The sequence below is a fragment of the Merops nubicus genome, unplaced genomic scaffold (genome assembly GCF_000691845.1).
Source record: "Merops nubicus isolate BGI_N331 unplaced genomic scaffold, ASM69184v1 scaffold10694, whole genome shotgun sequence".
Lineage (NCBI taxonomy): Eukaryota > Metazoa > Chordata > Aves > Coraciiformes > Meropidae > Merops > Merops nubicus.
Window position 1 is genome coordinate 31,359 of NW_008602271.1, and position 21,984 is coordinate 53,342.

The 21,984-nt window shown below is 37.9% G+C and overlaps 1 protein-coding gene across 1 annotated transcript in view; it reads right to left on the minus strand.

Annotated features, from left to right (window-relative positions):
- YTHDC2 (YTH domain containing 2) overlaps positions 1-21,801 on the minus strand; it is a gene marked incomplete at its 3' end in the record, with an annotated part of 32,341 nt that extends 10,540 nt beyond the window's left edge. The window contains exons 1-18 of the mRNA XM_008938303.1: positions 21,713-21,801; positions 18,129-18,325; positions 16,622-16,821; positions 15,841-16,007; positions 12,232-12,334; positions 10,989-11,145; positions 8,805-8,912; positions 7,603-7,748; positions 7,071-7,206; positions 6,616-6,742; positions 5,492-5,557; positions 4,370-4,548; positions 4,069-4,165; positions 3,898-3,985; positions 3,731-3,811; positions 1,698-1,780; positions 579-684; positions 317-436 (exon numbers count right to left, since the gene is read on the minus strand). Of these exons, the coding sequence (XP_008936551.1) occupies positions 317-436; positions 579-684; positions 1,698-1,780; positions 3,731-3,811; positions 3,898-3,985; positions 4,069-4,165; positions 4,370-4,548; positions 5,492-5,557; positions 6,616-6,742; positions 7,071-7,206; positions 7,603-7,748; positions 8,805-8,912; positions 10,989-11,145; positions 12,232-12,334; positions 15,841-16,007; positions 16,622-16,821; positions 18,129-18,325; positions 21,713-21,801 (2,250 nt within the window). The remainder of the gene's footprint in view (positions 1-316; positions 437-578; positions 685-1,697; positions 1,781-3,730; positions 3,812-3,897; positions 3,986-4,068; positions 4,166-4,369; positions 4,549-5,491; positions 5,558-6,615; positions 6,743-7,070; positions 7,207-7,602; positions 7,749-8,804; positions 8,913-10,988; positions 11,146-12,231; positions 12,335-15,840; positions 16,008-16,621; positions 16,822-18,128; positions 18,326-21,712) is intronic.
- Positions 21,802-21,984: the final 183 nt, after the last annotated feature.

Consider the following 21,984-nt stretch of genomic DNA (forward strand, 5'->3'; position numbering starts at 1 on the left):
AAAAAAAAAAAAAAAGAGGATGGGCCGGGGGGGAGGAAATTGGCAAAATCAATTTACAATAAAAGCAAAAAAGCATGTGAATAATTGGCAATAACTAGACTCATTGTCAAACGCTAAGAAAGTAAGTCAAACCCATAACAGTTTGGCAGAAGATTTTAAAATACAACCACAAACACAAAATTAAAATAGATCACAAAAGCTCAAAGCATCTTTAAGTAACTAAACAACGGTCTCAGTACCGATAAAACTCAGTAAGACATGTTGCCATACCACAAACACAGAATCCAATACAATTCCCATCTATTCCTCTGCTGACCTTAAGCATCTGAACAGCATTTCTCACAATTAAAGCTGGTGGAGGATCAGGAGCTTTCATAAGAAAGTCAACAATTGGACAATTAATTGGAGCCAGAAGTTTTGTGTGCAAACAAAGCTCCTGCAAGTTAAAGAGCAAAAAAAAAAAAAAAGATTGTTAAGAAGGGGACAAACACACAACCACACACATTTTTTTGTAGTTAATAGCATGGTTTGAGGATAATACATTTTTTAAAAGTTGTAATTTCTAACTGAACATGCACCTGAAGTGGCATTCTTAGAAGTTCTGGAGTCTGAAATTCCAGCATATTCTGAAACCGGAGCCTGCTGAAGAGACGAAAACAGACTCCAGGCTGACAGCGACCAGCCCTTGAAAATAAAATACAGGAAGTTGTTGAAAATTACGATTTCTTAAAAAAAAAAAGGAAAGAAAATATAACAAAAAAAAAAAAAACACACACACACAAACAGAATGGAAATGCAGGTCTCAGAAAAAGGTAATTTTGTCAAGTCCAAGTCCCACACATGAGGTGAGTTTTCCAGTGCATAGATTGTTTTTGGTAGTATGGAAATTTCTTATTTTACCCCAACACTGAGATACCTGGAGAAACAAAAATAAAGCCTATTTAAAACTAAAGTGATGGGTTTTTTGCTAACCTAACATAACCCCAAATCTCAACTGCTGTAAGGAATATAAGTAAACTTCATTTCTTCCTTTTCATACGCCCCAAACAGTTGGAAGTTACTCTGGAAGTAAAAGGTAGAATGAAGACCAGACAACTCATGAGTGAGGGGACAGACACAGCAAATGCTTACAATCATGCTCAAATTCCTGCAGGTTAGTGCCAATGTTGTGTCACCAAACATAGGGATTTTTTGCTACATATCCTCCTAGTTCTCACCCAGTGTTGGGAAGAATATGACAGAGGCCTGCTAAGTCATGAAAAGTTTGAAGAAGGTGAATAAGGAATTACTGCTCAGTGCCTCTTCTAACAAAGGGATGAAGAGATATCAATTAAAAATCAGAAATAGGCAGTCCTTGTCCCACAGATAATTTGTGAAACACCTTATTGGACACTGTGGCTGCTGGTGCTCCATGGCAGAAAGACGAAGAACAAGTTCACAGTGCGAAAACAACCGAGACCTAATGTAAACTTTTGGAAATCCCCAAGTGTCACTTTGCCACAACTTGGGCAATGACTCTGAAGAAATACATGCAGACCTTCACGCTTCTGCACACAATTAGCACTGGCTATTGTCCAGCATGATACCAGACTAGGCTAGTAACGTCAACCAGCGTGGCTGCTATTACACTGTCTACTTTATCCTTAGTATATGCCATGGTGGATATGTGCAAAAATTCAGTATGAAGCATTTATTACCTGCCTTTTCTCTGGATAGCACTGGCTTTTGAAATCCACACCATTTTTAGCATTGTAACACAACTCAGTGCATCGAAAGACTTCTATAAAAGCAAAGCAAGGAACATGAAAACAAGATTGAATAAGGTACATAAAATAAAAGTTACTAATTATTTAGATCATCAACAGAAGTTCTCTAAAATATGCACCAGCAGCTTCTGGCACAATACTATGTTCTAAAGTACTTAACTTTAAAATTAATTTATACTATCTCCTTTGCAGTATCTTCATGCTGCACAGTTTTCAAAATTAAACTTTTCTAGTCAATAGGTAATTGTAAATCAATAAAAACACACATTGCATTTTGTGGTATCACAAAACAAGCAGAAAAAATATTATTAGTCTTAGTAAAGTCTTCCTCTTTGTCTCACTTGGAAATTTTGTCCTTATTTTGCTACATTTAATGCAAAATTACTAAAAAAAATTTATTACCATGATGACTTCAGAAATTTGGTGTGCACACCTCCCATGACATCAAAATTTTCTAACCCATATACTAGGTCTTAAAATGCCTCATTACTTTATGTCACTTTTCTTGAACAAGTAGTTAGAGAATGGGCAATCAACACATCAGGAACAACGTGAGGTGGATTGAGAACTGGCTGAATAGCAGAGTTCACAGGGTTGTGACTTATGACGTAGTCTAGTTGGTGACCTGTAGCTCACTGAGTTCCCCCAGGGTCAGTACGGGTGCAGTCTTGTTCAACATATTCATCAATGACCTGTATGAAGGGACAGTGCACCCTCAGCAAGCTGGCTGATGATACAAAACTGGGAGGAGTGGCTGACACACCAGAAGGCTGAGCTGCCATTCAGAGAGACCTGGACAGGCTGGAGAGTTCGGCGGAGGCAAACCTAATGAAGTTCAACATGGGCAAGTGTAGGGTCTGGCACCTGGGGATGAAGAATCCCATGCACCAGTACAGGTTAGTGGTGGACCTGCTAGAAAGCCGCTCTATGGAAAAAGACCTGAGAATGCTGGTGGACAAGAAGTTAGCCACAAGCCTGTCATGTGCTGTTGTGGCCAGGAAGGCCAGTGCTGTCCTGGGGTGCATTAAGAAGACTGCAGACAGCAGGTTGAGAGAGTTTCTCCTTCACTTCTACTCTGCCCTAGTGAGATGACATCTGGAGTACTGCGTCCAGGTCTGGGCTCCCCAGTTCAAGACAGACCGGGAACTCTGGGAGGGAGTCCCACTGAGGGCTAAGAAGATGACTGGGGCACTGGAACATCCCTCTTAGAAGGAAAGGCTGAGAGACCTGGGGCTGTTCAGCCTGGAGAAGACAGAGGGGATCTTATCAATGCTTATAAAAATCTAAGCGGGGGATGTCAGTGGATTGGGCTGGTCTCTTTTCAGTGGTGCCCAGTGACAGGACAATGGGCAACAGGCACAAACTGGAACACTGGAAGTACCATCTGAACACAAAGGAAAAATTTTTCACTTTGAGGGTGACAGCACTGGAACAGGCTGCCCAGAGACCTTGTGCAATCTCCTTGTCTGGAGACATTCAAAACCCTCCTGGATGCATTTCTGTGCAAGCTGCTCTTGTTGAACCTGCTTTAGCAAGACTGTTGGGCTAGATATTCCCAGAGGTCCCTTCCAACTCCTATCATTCTGTGAATTCTTAAAAACTTAACAGATTACACTTGGGCTAGGTAAAACAGTAGGCCGAAGGGAACTGTTAGTGTTCTCTATGACTCAGGAAGACTGGTCTAAACTGATGGATATGTCGTAAAACTCAAAAATATTTTTTTTTCCAAAAAGGATATAGATACATCTATAGGCCAACCTGCAATAGCTTTTATCGGATTTTTAAAATGCTAGCTATTTCCAATATTTGTCATAACACAAATGGATGTCAAAACTTCTCATTGTTTTGTTGCTTAACATGCACTAGCCTACTATAAAAAAAATAGTTCTCCAAAATTTATGTATTATGTATTTTAAAATAACACTAGGAAGTTTACTCCCACAGAATGTTTAAGCCAATCCTACCTCTTTCATCTTGCCTGAGTCAATAACAAATACAACATCATTGACTGTTATGCTGGTTTCTGCAATATTAGTAGAAAGAATCTGCAATTAAAAAAAAAAAATATTAACTGTAATGGCAAAGACAAAGTAGATATATATATTATTTGACAAAGTCCTCTGATACTTGCTATTTTGCGGACACCAGAAGGTGGACTTTTAAGCACTTTCTTCTGATCCAAAGTCTGCATATTGGAGTGAAGCATGAAAACTTGATATCTAATGCAAGATAAAACACATTTTAAGGATCTCTAAAGGAAACAATAAAACCTCAAGACAACCATAGAAACCAGAGGTTTTACCTTTCAGCATTATCAGCAAATCTCTTGTCATCAAAAATAATACGGTCCCTCAGGCTAACTATCTCATCATATCCAGGAAGAAATATTAAAACTGCTCCTAAAAAAGAAGTTGGTTTGCAGAGTTAAACAGAAAATTCCCTTCAGATAAACATCCACACCACGTATACTAGCACTCGTGATTTTACCTGTTTGGTATTACTGAAAAAAAAAGCACAGTTCATCAGAAGCTGAATTCACAGCAGCTCATTAGGAGTGTGTGTGTATAAGGGAGTGTATAGTGTATTAGGAGAGGTATACCTACCAGGACCGTAACTATGACAGATGGTATAAAGTAAGTGCATGATCAGGTCCAGATCCACTTTTTCATCATCAAAACTGTGATGATAAGCTTTCAACAGTTCTCTGTCCTCTGCATTAAGGTCACTACCACTTGATTGGACCAGGGAACTTTCATCCAGATTTCCAGATTCCAGTGAAGCACTGAAATATAGAAATACACAGTCCAGACTCAAAGTTGTTTGCTTTGGGTTTGCATTCAGTCATCAGTTCAAACTTAGATCAACACCAACAAGACTACTTGTCTCAAATTTTAATTTTAAAGTGCAGCAGAACAGCATCTCTACAATACTATTACTGCTCACTCATTTAAGTATTAACCCAGCAAAGCATATAGCTTCAATTTTCAGCATTAAATTTATTTTTATTATACTTCATTGAAACACTACCATTAGCAAATGTCACAGATCTCAAAATATAAAGACACCGTTTGTTTATCGGTTAAAGGAAAAATATTTTAAAGAAGTTTATTTTTCAGAAACTTCCCTACCATAACAGTTAAGCAGGTACTACACTAGCAGAAATTACAGTAAGATAAGTTATAATACTATAGGTGTCTCCAAAACTGTAACTGAGGTGTGATCAATGTTAGTTACTCAAAAGACAATTCTTGAATGGCCTAGTGTACATTATTCATACAAAATTTCTTTAATATGGCTATCATGTATCAACAACACGGAGATAAAAATACACAACAGATGTGTTTCCAAAATAAGCACCTAAAATTAAAATTGTACGTGCTGCAGTATCGGCATCTCTTCTGCATATTTAAGTTACTATAATCATATGCTGCCTACGTATATGACACGGATGCCTGTATCAAGATGATAAACACTATGCTAATACAAAAGAATTCCTATACCACTAGAATTATATTTATCACAGGAGTTGTGCAAACTATCATGACGACACTGAATATAAACTAACTTTGTCTTAAAAAACCCACACTTTCAAAATATTCCCATTCTCAAATAAATCTTGCTATTTAGGCCAGATTTTAAAGCTTAAAAACTGTTTGATTAAAAGACAAAACAGATTTCCCTTCACTATGTTACAAAACTGTTACTGCAAATTAGTTATAGCTTACCTGTAGGACTCTAACAGCTCAACAACCTCTGTCTGTCCAAAGTGCTTAGCCCAGTCCAAAGCTGTCCTGAAAGAGTTGCATAAAAATATTTCCTCATTCCTGACTTCAAAAGTGATGTATGAATAGCACATTACATAAGGAGACAACTAGCACCGCACTTTTCAACCAATTTCTGCATTGTTTAATCAGTGCTGTTATTGCTGGATCTGCAACTTCCCGTTTTAGAGTGCACAGACAAGTGCAATGGCTGTATTTTTTAGATAATTGCAGTTATTTACCAAAAAAGAATCCCAGTTTTACACAGAAGTAAAAGAAAACATGCAGAAGGAAAGGAGGAAGAATATGTTATTCTTTCACAAGCCGCACACCAGCGTGCAGAGATAAGCCATGCCTTCTTCCAGTGCCCTTTACTAGCTTCTTTAAATCATTCCAAGAAGCCACAGTCCAGACATTTGTCTCCAAAATAACTGAAAAACTTGGGCTTTTTCATGTCTTTAGAAATTGCCCTCTTCACAATGCAGTTCACTCTGATTTCATTTTAAACTCCATTCCTTTCGAAGTTTTTCATGTGACAGTACCAAATATCAGGCCCCTGAAGTACTAATTCTTATCTTTCCATGCTAAAATTATTTACTATTATTTACTCTTCTTCCCTGCTTATATGAAGACACAAGTCATGGCTACAGAAATCTGAATTTCTACAGATTCACAACTATTTTTTACATGACACAATGTATTTACAGATATATAATATAGCAAAGATCTTCGTGCCTGCAATACACTTGTTTTAAATATCACATAGGTTACTCTCTTAAACTAAGAATGACCTAAGCTTTTGGGTCTCTAATCAATCAAACCCGTGAGAAAGATAACTAGTGTGTTAAATCAGACCTATTGAAAGTCTGAGTGCATATCCCATATTACAGATAGTGTAATTAAGAATTCAGCTTAGAATTTACAGAAAACAATGTAATACAGAAGTCAGAAATTATCTAGATTGTCAAAACCTATTAGTGCTTACAGTAGTCTGAGAAGTTAGCAAAGTAGTTTAGACATTATAGAAATTTTTCTTATTTGTATATCGAAAAACAAATCTATATTTCAATTTATCTGTTTGTTTTTACCAGCCATTGGATGATTTGCAGTGGATACTTGCTCCCATACTGATCAGCTGTTCTACTTGACTCAGAAAGCCTCTCCCTGAAGCAATCATTAGCGTAGTCACACTGGTTTCACTGTGCCTATAATCAACTGACAAGTACAAGAAAAGAATAAAATCAGCAAAACCAATATAAACGTTATTTTTTTCATCTAAACGTAGTATGACCTCCAATACACAGCCTGAAGAGAACGTGTCCTCACTTCATCCCACCAGTAAGTTCATGTGAATTTAACACTATTTTAGAAACAAAACATGTCATTACTTCCAAAACAAGTATGATAACAAATAAATACAAAATCCATTAATCCTGCTAACCCTGCTCATTTTTAAAATAGGCATCAGAATACAAAGGTAACAACACACAGAACTGGAAATAAAGTAGCCACAGAAATCCAAGTGATAAGATAAGAAACTTACCACTGACATTTTCGGTTAAAATGAGATGGAACACCTGAGCAAAGGAATCAGTATCTTTACGCAACCAGATGTCAGAAAGACAAGAATCCATTTCTTTTATTATCCATGGCTCAAGGGAATTTGCATCTTTTTCAGTCTGAAGAGAAAAAAAAAAAAATATTGGAAGATTAATCTCTTCAAACATCTGTCTTTATTCTTGTATGTTAGACAGGAAAAATTTCACCATTAGTTTTCCAAGCAGCAACCAGAAACACAGCACTCAGATATCAGCTAAAGCATTTATTCTATCATAGGCAAGCACTTTAAACAGTGGCAGTTTAGCCATTTCATCTAAACAAAAGTACGTACAACCATCATAACGGAAAAATCACACCTTAGAATAGTTCATGCTAATAAATGAAACAAACATGTTTTAAAATGTTAATATCCCTCTAGAAACTCTAGAGGAGTAGTATCTTTAGAAAAGTTTTTAAATGAGAAGTAACAATACACTGCAAACTTAAACATTTCTTCGACAAAACAAAAAACTTACCAGTTGATTAAAAACTGTGTCACCACCATCCTCCGACAGGTTATACACTTCAGTTGCGCCTGGGACAGATCTTTGTCTCTCAGATTCCAGTTTGCTATTTTCTTGAGCAGAACACCACTCAGTAAGAGTGTTTTGCTGTTTTTCTTCTAAAATGCATAAATTATTTCCAAACATTTTTACAGTCATCCTAAATATCTATTGTTTTCAATCACAAAAAATAGTTCTACCAAGCCACAAAGTTCTACCTATTCAATGTCTTTTATTTGATCTAGAACATTTTTACCAGTCCAATATAACTTCTACGATTAAGGGCAAAATGCACTATTGTAAATGTCTACTATAAGCACAAAGTAAAAAGCACCATTTGGGTGCTTAACCCCCTAAGTCTCCAGTATTCCAACTTGCTACATTTAAATGAGCTTCCAAAATAAAGTATTTTCTCTACAATTGAAATATCAAGGAGAAGTGATATAGCTCCTCCATGCAGCAATTGATTTTTGTGTACAAGTAGAAGGAACAGTAGAAGACGCTAGTGCCTTAACTGAATTTTTCTATTCTCAGTGATCAGAGCTGAGCACCACAATATACGTACAGTTAGAATTGTATTTTATAGCTTTGGGGTTTACCTTTTTTTTTTTAAATACACACTGAAATCATTACTTTCAGTAGTCAGGAAAAATTCTCAAATAATACATCTAATCAATCAATTGGAAACCAATGAGATCAAGTTCAAGTGTGCCAATGCTTTATATATATTAAATACATCCATGCTCGAAGAATGAAGTGAAAAATGTTACTAACAGGAACCACTTCTATGCAAGATGTACAAAATTCAGCCCTCTTTAATGGCTGCACTTTAATTTGCATCCAGAAGTCACCACTTAATACCTTTTGCTTCTGTAGTTTCCATGTGGGCAAAGCCCCCAGCAATATGCAGTTCTACTCCATAATAATTAGGAAAAAGAGAACTTCTATGAAGTAAAAGCAAAAGGCATGCAACAGTTGAAAGAAAGTGATTTTTTAAGACATGACATAATCTACTTCAATAATGTAAACAGTGAGACTTTAAAAATACTTGCCCTCATCTAATCATGTCTCATTTAATACTCTGACTTTGTAATTTTAAGAGAGACATGCTATTTAATTGTTCAATCAATCAACAAGATTTATTGCTAACCCTAACAATTAAAAAGTCCACCAACCTCGCTGCTTCTCTTTTTTGTACTTTATCATCTCTTTGTTCATATACCCAGTGCTTCGTAAAATGTCCTCCAAAAACATCTCTTTAACTTCAAAAGGTCTTCCTTGTACTGAAAGTATAAATATTAAATAAAATGTTAGACATTCCCTAGCTTCATTTATCATCTAAATTTTAAAAAGCATTTTTTTAGACAAAAATGTAAATATTATTAGGGCCTGATTTAAGGAATTATTACCTTCCTTGGAAAGTCCTGTAAGAGTATCTTTCATTAGAGTTTATTTTCTTAAGATTACAGAGCCACAAATTGAAACAACATTTCAAAAGGGAAATGCCAGGTGGGTACTTCGTTTCTCACTAACCTCTTCAAATCTATTAAGTGTTATAGCAAGAGATGCTCCCAAGATTGACAGCTATTAACTGCAATTTTATTAAAATAAGAAAGAGAAAATGGCCATTTTTTTGTTTAAGCTTACAAAAAAGAATTCACTGTGTAAGACTGCCATCTGGATTACAAAATGTAACAGCAATTAATAAAGCTTTACTACAAGATCCCACAAGCAGATCGTCACCTTTGTATTAAAGCACCTTTTTTTTCCATGAGAAGTATGTATGGAAATGGACTTCTCTTAATTTCCTCAATCACTTCAGCCAGATCTGTCTGTAATTCCTGATAAAAGGGACATGCCAACGTCTTTATCTCCTAATAATTTATCCTGATTTCTTTTTCAATATCACTGTTTTCTAGGCCTTATTTATGGACATTAAAGGAATCTTTTTCACAGGAAAAAAATAAAATCTCTGGATTTTAATTTTTGGTACCTTCACAGACATTCACCATAGTTGACTTTTATCACCTAGGACTTTCCTTCACAAAGAACAAATTACAATTGACATACTTTTAAAAACTGTCATGGGACAAGTGTTAAACACTTGTTAAACAACAAATTCTTTTTACGAGAGGAACACACAACTACAAAATGTTGGGTTTTGTACTCAGGATTTTGTTAGCTCTGTTGTTGAAAGAGGATCAAATCTTTTCCACTACATTAACAGACAAAGTTTCTAAACTCTCTTCTTTCCATTCTTAAATTCTCAAAAATGGAAAAAGGAAAAGTGTTTTTTCAATAGTGATTAGCCTGTGACTAGTATGTGGTAACAGTGTAATCATTGAGGTAAACTGGAGAAAGGGACTGTCATCAGAATTTCCTGAAAAAAAACAGACTACTTTTTCTGGAACATTCACTAAAATAAACTGATGATTTGTAGAGAAGATTCAAAGAAGCAAGTGATCCTATCCATGTCCTGGGACCATAAAGCTTCTTTCAAAAAGGCCAAAATGCATACTTACTACCTGATTGTTCTGAAAACAAACCATTTCTCTTAAAAACTTATTTTCAAAGCACATTATACTTAGTGAACAGTGTTAAAACAGAAAGGACTGCAAGGTGCCAGAGAAGGTCACTAATGCAGAAAACTTGCAAGCCAGTAGGTTGAAGAAAAAAAAAACAAAACAAAACACAAAAGGCAGCATCTTTCACACATCTATGTTTTACCTCTGCTAAAGATCAAACAAAATTAAAACAGCAATAATGACTTTTCTTTGCATTTGAATGTGATCTAACTGCAGATCACTGAATCTGAACATAAATTAATACAAATTGCCATTTCTTTTCTCAATGTTTATCTAAATCAATAGCTAATAATTGCCTTTAAAATAAAGAAACCTGTGATTCAAACATGAAAACCCAATCTGGCTAGGACTGTATTTCTCAAGTGACAAGGTGCAGTTATTTGTGGTTTATCCAGTAACCAGTAGCAATCTCTATGAGGCCTGTGGAACTAGAATCTACTGGAATGAATTAATATATACCATACTCTTACAGATCCTAGGGTTTGTATCACCACAGACATCAGTAATTTAAGAACATTTTCCTGCTTTTTGAACTGAACACGGCAGGGGGAGGATATCCCTGCACTTACAGAACTGCCTGTGATAAAAACATTTTTCTCTGAAGGACCTGCAAAAAGTTACAAAAGAACAAAAAGAAACAAAGAACAGGCATTGCTGTAATGCTCAGTGCCTTTACCATGTTCCCTCACTCAAAATCGTTTCCTACAATTTAATAAGATCTGTTAAGTCCTAGTGCAGGTATACTCCAATTTAACAGTTTACATCAATACTTACTGTTTATTACCGGGCAACTTCCAAAATATCTAATAAAAAGATTTGCATCTAGGGCAGCACTAGAAATAATTAGTTTTAAATTAAGCTGGGTTTGCAACACATCTCTCAGTTTTATCAACAAGAAGTCACTGAACCTATCCCTCTCATGTACTTCATCCTGTAACAAGAGGAAAAGAAAAAAATAATAAAAAACAACTGATAAACATCACAGATCCAAGAAATGTTAACACTTACAAACTGTAAAATAACCTAAAATAAAGAATTTGCTGGTGCATTACACATGCATGAAAATGTTTAAGTCCAGTTTAAGTAAGGATTTTTTAAGGAAGTATGTAAAAGTAAAAACTATTTCAGAAAGTTTTAAAAACTGTCAGAGCAGACTGCACTGGTAATGCACAAGCCACATATACCTTGATTTCAGAAGTTAAAGTGAACTTCTGAAACTTTTCTAATCCTCATATTTGAATCACATTTTCAAGCTAATGACCACGAATCCTACAAATCTTATTTTAATAAATTCTCACTTCACAACTGATGAACATTTAAAGAAATGCATGATACCACATAAGAAAAATTTACGTTGTTTAGATCCATTAAGTCATGCACACAGCTTATCACCAATTAAGACAAAAGACTGATTTATTTTCTTCATTAGTATGTTCTCTTTTGGTTTATATTATGAACTTAGGAATCAAGTAACCCACATAAAACATTTTTAGGATGAGATCAAGAATGTATAAATCCTTCTCACACTTTTTTCCATTTTGATAGAAGTCCTTTAAATTATCACGAATTTTCTGTCATCAGCAGTGGAGAACTTAACCCTGTGGGAAATATTCTGGTTCCACTGACTTATGAAACTCCACAATATGAATATTCACACACTCATAATCAAAAACACTTAAATAATTTCCTGCAAATTAGACCAGAGAATGTTCAGAAAAATTTAGAGCTGTCCTCCACAATTGCATCAAAATCACTTATTGGCATGAACCGAGAATATGACACTTTTACCAAAAAAAAAAAAAAAAAAAAAAAAGAGAAATGCTACTTTTTTACAAAAAAAAAAAAAAAAAAAAAAAGGTACATGCTACAATAGAGAGTCACTATGTCCTTAAGGTTAATTCAGATTCTAACCACTCTAAACACCCAGCAAATTAATAAAAAGAACTAGGATATCATCTTCCAAATAACGAGTAATACGTATTACTCCAATTCATGTGAAATATAACAGGATTCTTACCACAATGACATGTGTCACAGCTGATAGAGTGCTGTCTCCTGCCATTAGTGTGCGAAGTAGTATACCATTAGTGCAAAACGTTAACAGTGTCTTTGGAGAAACCCTGTTGAACAATTCATAAAGATACTTCACGTTTTTTGCATCATTTAAATGCCACTAGCTTTCCCCTGCTTACTGAAAATTAAAGGAATGAGCAGCTGCTCACCAGAAGTGGATATGGTTTTCTCACCGCAGCATTCATAGATACTGTTTGAGTTTAAACTATGCCAGAGTATTCTTAAGGAATCTCAATGCTTATTCTCCAAAATGTCAAACAATGTATTGTCAGAAATGACAAGTGAGATTCAAATTTATATAAATAAGAAAGTGAAACAGAACCTTGAGAACCTCTTCATGTTGTTCAATTTAATTGAAAATTCAGTGTAGACTGCTTTGGAAAAACAGGTTCTAATTCCTCAGTCCATGCCTGGATATAATCTTTGTACTTGCCTGTATGTGGTGGGCTGACCCTGGCTGGATGACAGGTGCCCACCAAAGCTGCTCTACCACTCCCCTCAAACGTACAGGAGAGAGAAAATACAGTGAAAGGTTCATAGGCTGAGATAATGACAGGGAAAGATCAGTCAGCAATGAGCACCATGGGCAAAACAGACGTGACTTGGGGAAAGGAGTGCCATTTATTACCAATCAAATCAGGGTAGGATAATCAGAAAATAAAAACTAAACATTAAAACACCTGGCCCTCAACACTCCCTTCTTCCTGGGCTTAACTTCACTTCCGGTTTTCTCTGTCTCCTCCCCACAGTGGTACAGGGGGTTACAGTTAGTTCAGCACACGATGTCTCTGCTGTGCTCCCTGCCCAGGGGGAGGACTCCTCACACTCTCCTGCTGCCCTCGCGTTGGGTGCTTCCCACAGGAAACAGTCCTCCACAAACTTCTCCTACGTGAGTTCTTCACACAGGCTGTAGCTCTTTTATGAACTGCTCCAGTGTGGGTCCTTTCCACGGGGTGGACTCCTTCAGGAACAGATTGCTCCAACGTGGGTCCCCCATGGGGTCACAAGTCCTGCCAACAAGCCTGCTCCAGTGTGGTCTCCTGTCTCGCCATGGGTCTACAGGTCCTGCCTGAAACCTGCTCCCATGGAGCCACAGCCTCTTTCATGTGCACCCCTGTTCTCTAATGTGGTGTCCTCCACAGACTGCAGAGGTATATCTACTCATGGACTCATCACTGTGGACCTCAATGGCCTGCAGGGGGACAGTTTGTATCATCATGGTCTTCATCACAGGCTGCAGGAGAATCTCTGCTCTGGTGCCTGGAGCACCTCCTTCCCATCCTTCACTGACATCTGTCTCTGCAGAGTTGTTTCTCTCACATATTCTCACCTGTCCCTCCAGCTGCTGTTGTGCAGTTTTTTCCCCTTCCCCAATACATTACCACAGAGGTGCTACCACTGTCACTGATGGTCTCAGCCTCGGCCAGCAGCAGGTCTGTCTCAGAGCCACCGGGCATAGGCTCTGTCAGACACGGGGAAAGCTTCTGGCAGCTTCTCATAAAAGCTACCCCTGTATTCCCCCTCCTACCAAAACCTTGTCACACAAAAAAATACACCATTCTTGACTGAATTGCAAATAAATCAGCTGATCCTTTTCAAATGCTTTAATTCTTCTCTTCAAGAACTTCAAGATCTTTAAAACTTACTAGTCTAGTATTCGTGGCAGAGTTAGCCATGCAAGTAAAAATAGTGGTTGGCACTACTTTCTCAAGCACTGCCACCTTAAGTACTGAAAAGTTCCTTTGTAGTGTACTCTACAGATCCTTCCTGGAAGACGTGAGCTCATTGTGTATTTCTTTCCAAGTTTGGAAATCCTCCTACATGTTAAATTCAAGGAACTTATCCAAGATGCAAATGTTCTACTTTACTCATCCCCACTCTTCTCTCATCTTCAGCGGCCGTCTAGGAATCATCATTGCTGTCTAATAGTTAAAATAAAACTTAAAAAAATTAGACTCCTGTGTTACTGTAAACACTTCCACTCCATCTTTTTTGTCCAGAGTTGGAAATATCACTATCTCTCCTTCCTGCACTTTCTGAGTGAAGCTATCGAATGATCCGAGGGCTGGAGCAGCTCTGCTGTGAGGACAGACTGAGAGAGTTGGGGCTGTTCAGTCTGGAGAAGAGAAGGCTCCGAGGTGACCTTATTGTGGCCTTCCAGTATCTTAGGGGGGCCTACAAGAAAGCTGGGGAGGGACTTTTTAGGATATCGAGTAACGACAGGACTAGGGGGAATGGGGCAAAGCTGGAAGTGGGCAGATTCAGGCTGGATGTGTGGAAGAAGTTCTTCACCATGAGAGTGGTGAGACCCTGGAATGGGTTGCCCAGGGAAGTGGTTGAGGCCCCATCCCTGGGGGTCTTTAAGGCCAGGCTGGATGAGGCTCTGGGCAGCCTGGTCTAGTGGGAGGTGTCCCTGCTCATGGCAGAGGGGTTGGAAGTGGGTGATCCTTGTGGTCCCTCCCAACCCTGACAGATTCTGATCTGTTTTAGCAGAGGACTTTAGAGCCCTAATGGCTCAATGGTTGGACTTGATGATCTTGGAGGTCCCTTCCAACCTAAAGGATTCTGTGATTCTATGATTCTTCTTAGGTGGGATTTTCTGCACTGTGTCCAGTAATTCTTCCATTTTGATCTGACCTATACTTCATTCTTCTCCAGCCAGCATAATAATCCCATGTGTTAATCACCCAGCTATTTGCAATTCATCTTTACCATCTTTTCTAATCCCTTAATAACCTTGTGAGCCTTTGCACACATGTTCAAATTCTTCTTTAACTTGGCTTTGTTGTTCAAGTGCAACCATTTGCAGTAGCTTTGTGATACCTTCAGCCATATAAGCAACAAAACCAGCTATACCTTTTGCAGTCTCCTCAATCATATCCCAACTGCTGATCATTCTTGGAAATCCCACTACCTACATAGTTCAAAGAGTCTATAACCCACACACAATTGTCAGACTTTCATCCACTCCTGCTCTGCTTTAGGAACAAATTCCTTAAGTGGCCTAGGAATATTTACTTTTACGTTTAAAGCATGAAGTTATACAAAAGCTGAAACAGTAAATTTAACCCTAACTAGACTGGCAAATAATGCTCAACTTCACTATCCACTTCCAAATTTTGCTTTTTTTTCCTTTTATGTCCCCTACCAACTCTCATTATATAGTGTTTGTTATAGCGTGCTGGTCTTCCTACCTACGTTCAAAGGTTGCAGAACTTTTGGACCTATACTTGTGAAAAGCAGGGACAAAGGAAATACAGGGAAGTGTAGACTTGATGTGAAAATAAAACAAGGAATTCCACACATACATCCAAGCAGAAATCAAGACAGAGCACCTGCATATAAGACAACTTACTACAAGAAACTGCAAAATACATAAGAAAAATTGTCCTTTTCACTCTTAAGATATTCCATCACCTGAAATAACATCTTATGTATACTTTATCTGCTGAGTTTTTACTAGGTTGTATCCCAAATACAGTATAGTTTAAATGTACTCAAGAGTAAAGATATCAACACAAGATCAACTGACTTCAAGAAATATCATCAGTACCTGCTTTCTAATCGGATCTGATAACCAACTGTCTGGCCAATCTTTTCTCTTCTTTCTGCTGCCACTCTTTCAGCCACAGCAACAGCTGCCAAACGTCTTGGCTGAGTGCAAAATATACGACAGGGAGTTCCATTTTTGTAACAGTCTTCAAGAAGGAACTGAGGAATCTGTGAAGAAGTTGTTTAAGTTCACTGTTTGATAAAGTCATATCTTTTTTACCACAGGGAAATCATTTAACAGTGTCTCAATGGTATGCAGGTTGAAAAAGGGATTCACAAATACCATTGCAAACATAGTTGAAGGGGTAGAAAGGCAGAAAAAATAAATTTCTGACTGTTTAATCTGTTCTGAAAAAAGTTGAGGTTTCTCTCTCCTGCTTCAGAGAAATATATAAGAGGAGTACCTGTAGGTAATCTTCATTTTAATCCAATAATTTTGTACTTTAGATACTAAGAACAGAACTAGAAGGAAAAGGGATATACAAAATCATAACTACCTTCCTTTCAAGAACTTATATTATTTTAACAAAAATCTAGTCCCTACAAGAAAATTCTGCAGAACCTTTTATGTTTTAGTAAGTATCTGCTAGCTTAGTATTTAAAAAGGAAGAAAGCGAATTAGAACACAAGACTTTCAACTGTACAAGAACACAAAAGCCTTATAACTAATGTAAAGAAATCCCTTATTACAGAAATATTACAAAAATTGCAATAGCTCGTTACAAAATCGGCATTTTTTTTATAAATACTGCTATCTTTTTTATTTCATTAAAGAAACATACTTGAGTAGTTTTTCCTGATCCAGTCTCTCCTACAATCAAAACAACTTTATTCTCCTTTATTATTTTGACAATTTCTTCCCGTTTCTCAAAAACTGGTAGTGATTGCCTGAAGGAATCAAACTCCGATTCTGCTCGTTTCACTGGAACCTGTGGGATACCATTGTTAAGACGTCCGCTTGTCTTGCTCATTTCCCTGTTTTCTGTGGAGAGAAGTTAACAATGCAGAAAAAGATCAATTGAGCACTGCTTAAAAATTGTATTTAGCAATGGACATTCCTGATCTCATGTGCATCCCTATGGACAAAAGTGAAAAATGCATCACACAAGTTACAAGCCATATTCATCGTAACACATCCTGTTACAGCTCTTGAAATAAATACTGTTCAAAGGATTTATTACTTCATAGATATTTTGAACAAAAAGAGGCTATCACAGTCCATTGCTCCAAGTCAGAACAGGTCTGACTCTTGGCAGAGCAAAAAGACAACCAGAAACTAGACCCAAGAAAAGTAGCTCAGCACATTTTCTTGGCTTTTGTATCATGTTTGCACACTCACACAGATTTTGCCTAGAAATATTCACTGTAAAGTTAAACCTTTAACTCCAAACAGACAAGAACATCTTCTGAGGAAAAGATACCTTGGTCTTTTATGACCTCCTTTCAGTCAGTTTTACATTCCTTAAGAGTTGCCTTTCAGTACTTTCATTATAGTTTCCCTTTGTTCAGTAGGATTGTTTAATGAACAACTGAAACAATTGAAAAAGAAAACTAGCAAAGGAAGTAATTAAAGCATGAACCATCATAAATCAGAAATCTCCAATGAAACAAAGCACACCCATACAAGTGTTTTATGTGCACTACACCCAGCTTAGCACCCAGAAGCACAAAATTTACACTCATAATTGTTAAAGCAGTAATCCTGTTAAAGGCATTGTTTAAAAAAATGCCACAAATACATCAGAAGTTTGTCTTTCAGTGAACTCTTTCATATTCTAGAAATTACAAAGTCTAGACAGTAGTCTCTTAGGGACCAACTCTCTTTTAGAAGACAAAGAAACAAAAACTAACTTATTTTATTATGAATATTAATTTCTACAAGGAGAAGAGCCAGCCTGATTTTCTCACAAAGGTGTTCTCACACAGCTATCATGGTAATACTCCTCTCTTCAATCTCACTTCATGGAACTCAAAAGAACTCACATTTCACAAATGTACTTCCAGGTAAATTTGACTGGAACTGACTCAAAGATTCCAGAGTAACTTGGCACAAGGGAGACACTGCAATGCATATGGCATAACTGCCTAAATTCCTCACGACATCAACTTTAAAACACCAAATATACTAACAACAAAAGGTCAAGAAAATTAATGGGTTTATTTGGGTGGGTGTCAGTTGGGACAGGAGAGGAGACAAATAAGAAACAATTTTGTTTGGTGGACGGGTTGTGGGTTTTTTTTAAGCAGTGTTGATTCAGAGATACGTATCAGAAGATACACTGAACATACCAGATTCAACAGCACACGCACTCCCTCGCTCTGTCTTTGGCAGAAGTTCTGTTCGTTCTTTACTTGTGACAGGAAATCTCTGAATTAAAGTCCAAATGTTATTTTTTGTACTGGGAGACAAGCAACATGTCATTATTGCATATGTTACTTCTGATCCATCCTTCTTCCTTACAGTCAGGTATCGATTTTCCCCTTTTCTGTTAGGGAAAAAAAAAAAAAGGCATCTTAAGAATAAGTAACCTGTTTACCTTTATGTAATGCTTTTTGACCATCATTCTTTAAAGGTGGCTGTCAGATTATTTTCAAATACATCATAACTAGAAAATTCCAAATAATATCCTATGTAACATAACACACATCAGAATAACAGAAGCATCCACAATATCCAGCATCAAGACCACCATTTATTCACACAAGGTAGTAGAGTTCAGACACTGCAGACTTCACACGTCTACACGCAGTACAGCCTTACGATCAGGACTCCACAATGTAAGTGTTCTGCTGCCTTCATGTTAAAAGTCTATCAGTGCCTTTGCTTCCCAAAGATAGCCAGCTCCACCACCAATCAATGGGAAGAGGTATTACACAACACTGATTTCTAGGCTAATTTAAGAGCTTTAGAGGTTAAAAATCAACATACACGTAACAGACAAGCAAGCAATCGTCCAGTTATATATCAACACCCATTGAAGAGTAAAACAAATTAGGTTCCCAGGATGTTCATTATCAAAGACTTATAATGTAGAATTAGAACCAAAACACTTAATCATAATGCTGCATTTGTTCTCAGACTGAACTCCAATACTGAAATGCAAGCAACTGTTGTAAATATGTTTGAAATTGAAAGATTTTGTGCGTGTGCTATACTGACATAGCAACACTCTGAAAATGTGTTAATTCTCAGGATAAAAACAGAAGGTCACACTAAGAGCCCAGTGCCCTGTCCCTGGCAGGGACGGTATGGAGGTGTGTTTGGGGTGCAAGTACCCATGTGTCAGCAGAAGTGGCCTCTATGAGAAGAGGCCAGAGCTGCCCTATGCCAGACAGCAAGCTCCAACAGACCCACCACAGGGCACAGCCAAACCCCTCAGCCACAATGGCAGTGACTCTGTACAAGCATACTTAAGAAAGGGAAAAAACACTGCACAAAAGCTGAGAGGAAGGTGCAAGAAGAATATGGAGAAACAGCCCTACAGACACTAAAGTCAGCAAAGAAGGAGGGGGAAGAGGTGCTCCATGAGCTGGAGGATAGATTCCCCTGAAGCCCACAAAAGAGACCCCAGTGTAGCACAATTACCCCAAAGGAACTTCAGCCTCTTCAAAGGACCTCATGCTCTTTTCTCCCCACATCCTGCTGATAGACCAAGCTGGCTGGCCAGCTGGCTGTCAGTCACAGTCAATCCACCATGACATGGCTGCTTTCTAACTTGTTGGCTTGGGTTCAACTCGTGGTCAATGCAAGATAACATTTCAGAATAGCAAAAATACCAGAGCTGTAACAGTATTTTTATGCACGTGTTCATGAAGAGGTTGGCAGAATCAGAAAAGCAAACTACAGTGCTTCCCATGACTATGCTTCTAGTCTTCAGTAGTCTGCATCTCAGCAACTTAGAACCACAGGATCACATTGAGAACCATTGAGACTGGAGGTGTTCTGGTCCAATCCCCCAGTTTAAGCAGGGTCACACACAGTCAGTTGTCCAGGATCATGTCCAGAAGGCATGTGAATACTTTCAAGGATGGAGACCCCACAACCTCTGTGGGCAACCTGTGCTGATGCTCAGTCACCATCACAGGGAAAGTGTTAAAAAAAAAAAAAAGTGACTCTCAGAAAAATAATAATATGCATATATAATATGCTTATGTTTAAGCTTCATGCTACCCTGAACACACCACATTAAAAAAAAAAAAAAAAACACACAAAAAACCACCAAACCGCAAACTAACCAAACAAAAACAAAACAAAAACAAAAAACCCAACCGACAAAACAAATCCAGGGGATGATTGTCCCACTCTATACTGCACTGATGCAGTGACACTTCCAAGTCCTGTGTGCAGTTTTGGGCATCTCAATACAAGAAGGACATCAAACTATTAGAGTGTGTCCTGAGGAGGGTGGGCACGATGGTGAAAGGCCTTGAGGGCGAGCCTTATGATTAGTCGAGGTCACTTGTCTTGTTCAGCTTGGCAAAGGGAAGCCTGAGGGGTGACTTCATCACAGCCTACAACTTCCTCATGGCAAGAGGGCAACAGAGGGGAAGCTGTGATCTCTGGTGACCAGCAATAGGGCATGAGAAAATGAAACTATGTCAGGAGAAGTTCAGATCACACATCGGTAAAATGTCTGGTCACTGGAACAGGCTCCCCAGGAATGTGGTCATGGCACCAAGCCTATGAGAGTTCAAGAGCATCTGTCAGTCCTGCAGGGAGCAGAGAGCTGGACTTGATGATTCTTATGGGTCCCTTCCAACTTGAGATATTGTATATTTCTATGAAAACAACTACCAAAAATACTACAGAATCTGCAAGGGAAACACTCAGCAACACGTACAAAGCACTGCAAAGAACCAACAAGGACTCAAGCAGGGTTTACCAGTTACAGTTAAGCACAGACACCACGCAATACAAGCACATTCGGTCTAACCATATGTGCATATCTGACAAGGGTTTCTAACACTTCATGTTCTGAAAATACGAGGCAAAATTATACAAGTTAAGCCAAATTTATCTCAACCATCTGCAGTGAAAATCAGCTATGTTGCTCTCAAGACTGCAATCACATTGGAAGCATAATTCCACTAATTATCACTAATAAGACCTTCTGAAACAAAGCGACAAGTTCAACACAATCAGTGTGGAATAGCACCCTAACTGTACATAGATCAGAGAACTGGCATTTTACACTGCTTTTGCAAGAATGATGAGGTATCACCAAAAATGTACAACAACAAATGCTGCCACAGCTTTACAAACTTAAACACACACAAATTATATGTGACACTTCATCTGTCTGGCTTTTGCTTATAACTTTCACTTTCCTGTTGCTCTGCCACCTGAACTCCCAAAGGAACCAGATTCGCAGCTTTCACACAAGCTCATCAGGTCATAGGTTTTCTCTTCAAAAGATCAAACTAGGCTAAGAGAAAGAAACGTCGTCCTATCTGCAAATGAACCCTCTTCCCCAGTACTTCTTAGCAGAAGCACGCTTTTGGACTGCTGTTCTAGGTTACATTTTATTTGTCAAGGTATGAGATTATGCAAAACCCTTGGGCACACAATAGTGCATGAAAAACCGAGCACATCTTGGCGAGAAGTCTTTTTTATGGACCCATGAAATCCACAAAACAGTGTAAGGGCAAGCTATCTCAAAATAAGCACGTCATAAGTTTTTTTAAGGAGACACAAAACAAAGCACAAAGATACTTACTGTTGCCTTATTTTTTTCAACTTTTTTCCTCTAAGACCATTTCCTACAACAGTGCAGGATATGCTAGGACACAGATCATTTTAATGCTTGTCATGAATTCCATACTTTTGCACCCAAAAAAAGAAAACAATAATTAAAAAACAGACTCGAACTTACCCTTTACTTTTAGATATCAGCCCAAGAGACTGACATAGCCGGTGGACAAATGCTCTTTCAGTACTAGTGAAAGAAGAAGGAAACTCCATTTCTGGAAAGATAATTAAAAAAGCAAACACAACAATACAACACATGACGTATTATCTCGATGTTACGAGTTTTTTAATCTCCAAACCTACCACGTTTTTCTGTGAACAGCAGGACTTGGCGCCAGTGCCGTGTACTCTCACACCTGCGAGCGGAGCAGGGCTGGCGAGGGAGCAAGCCGCCCG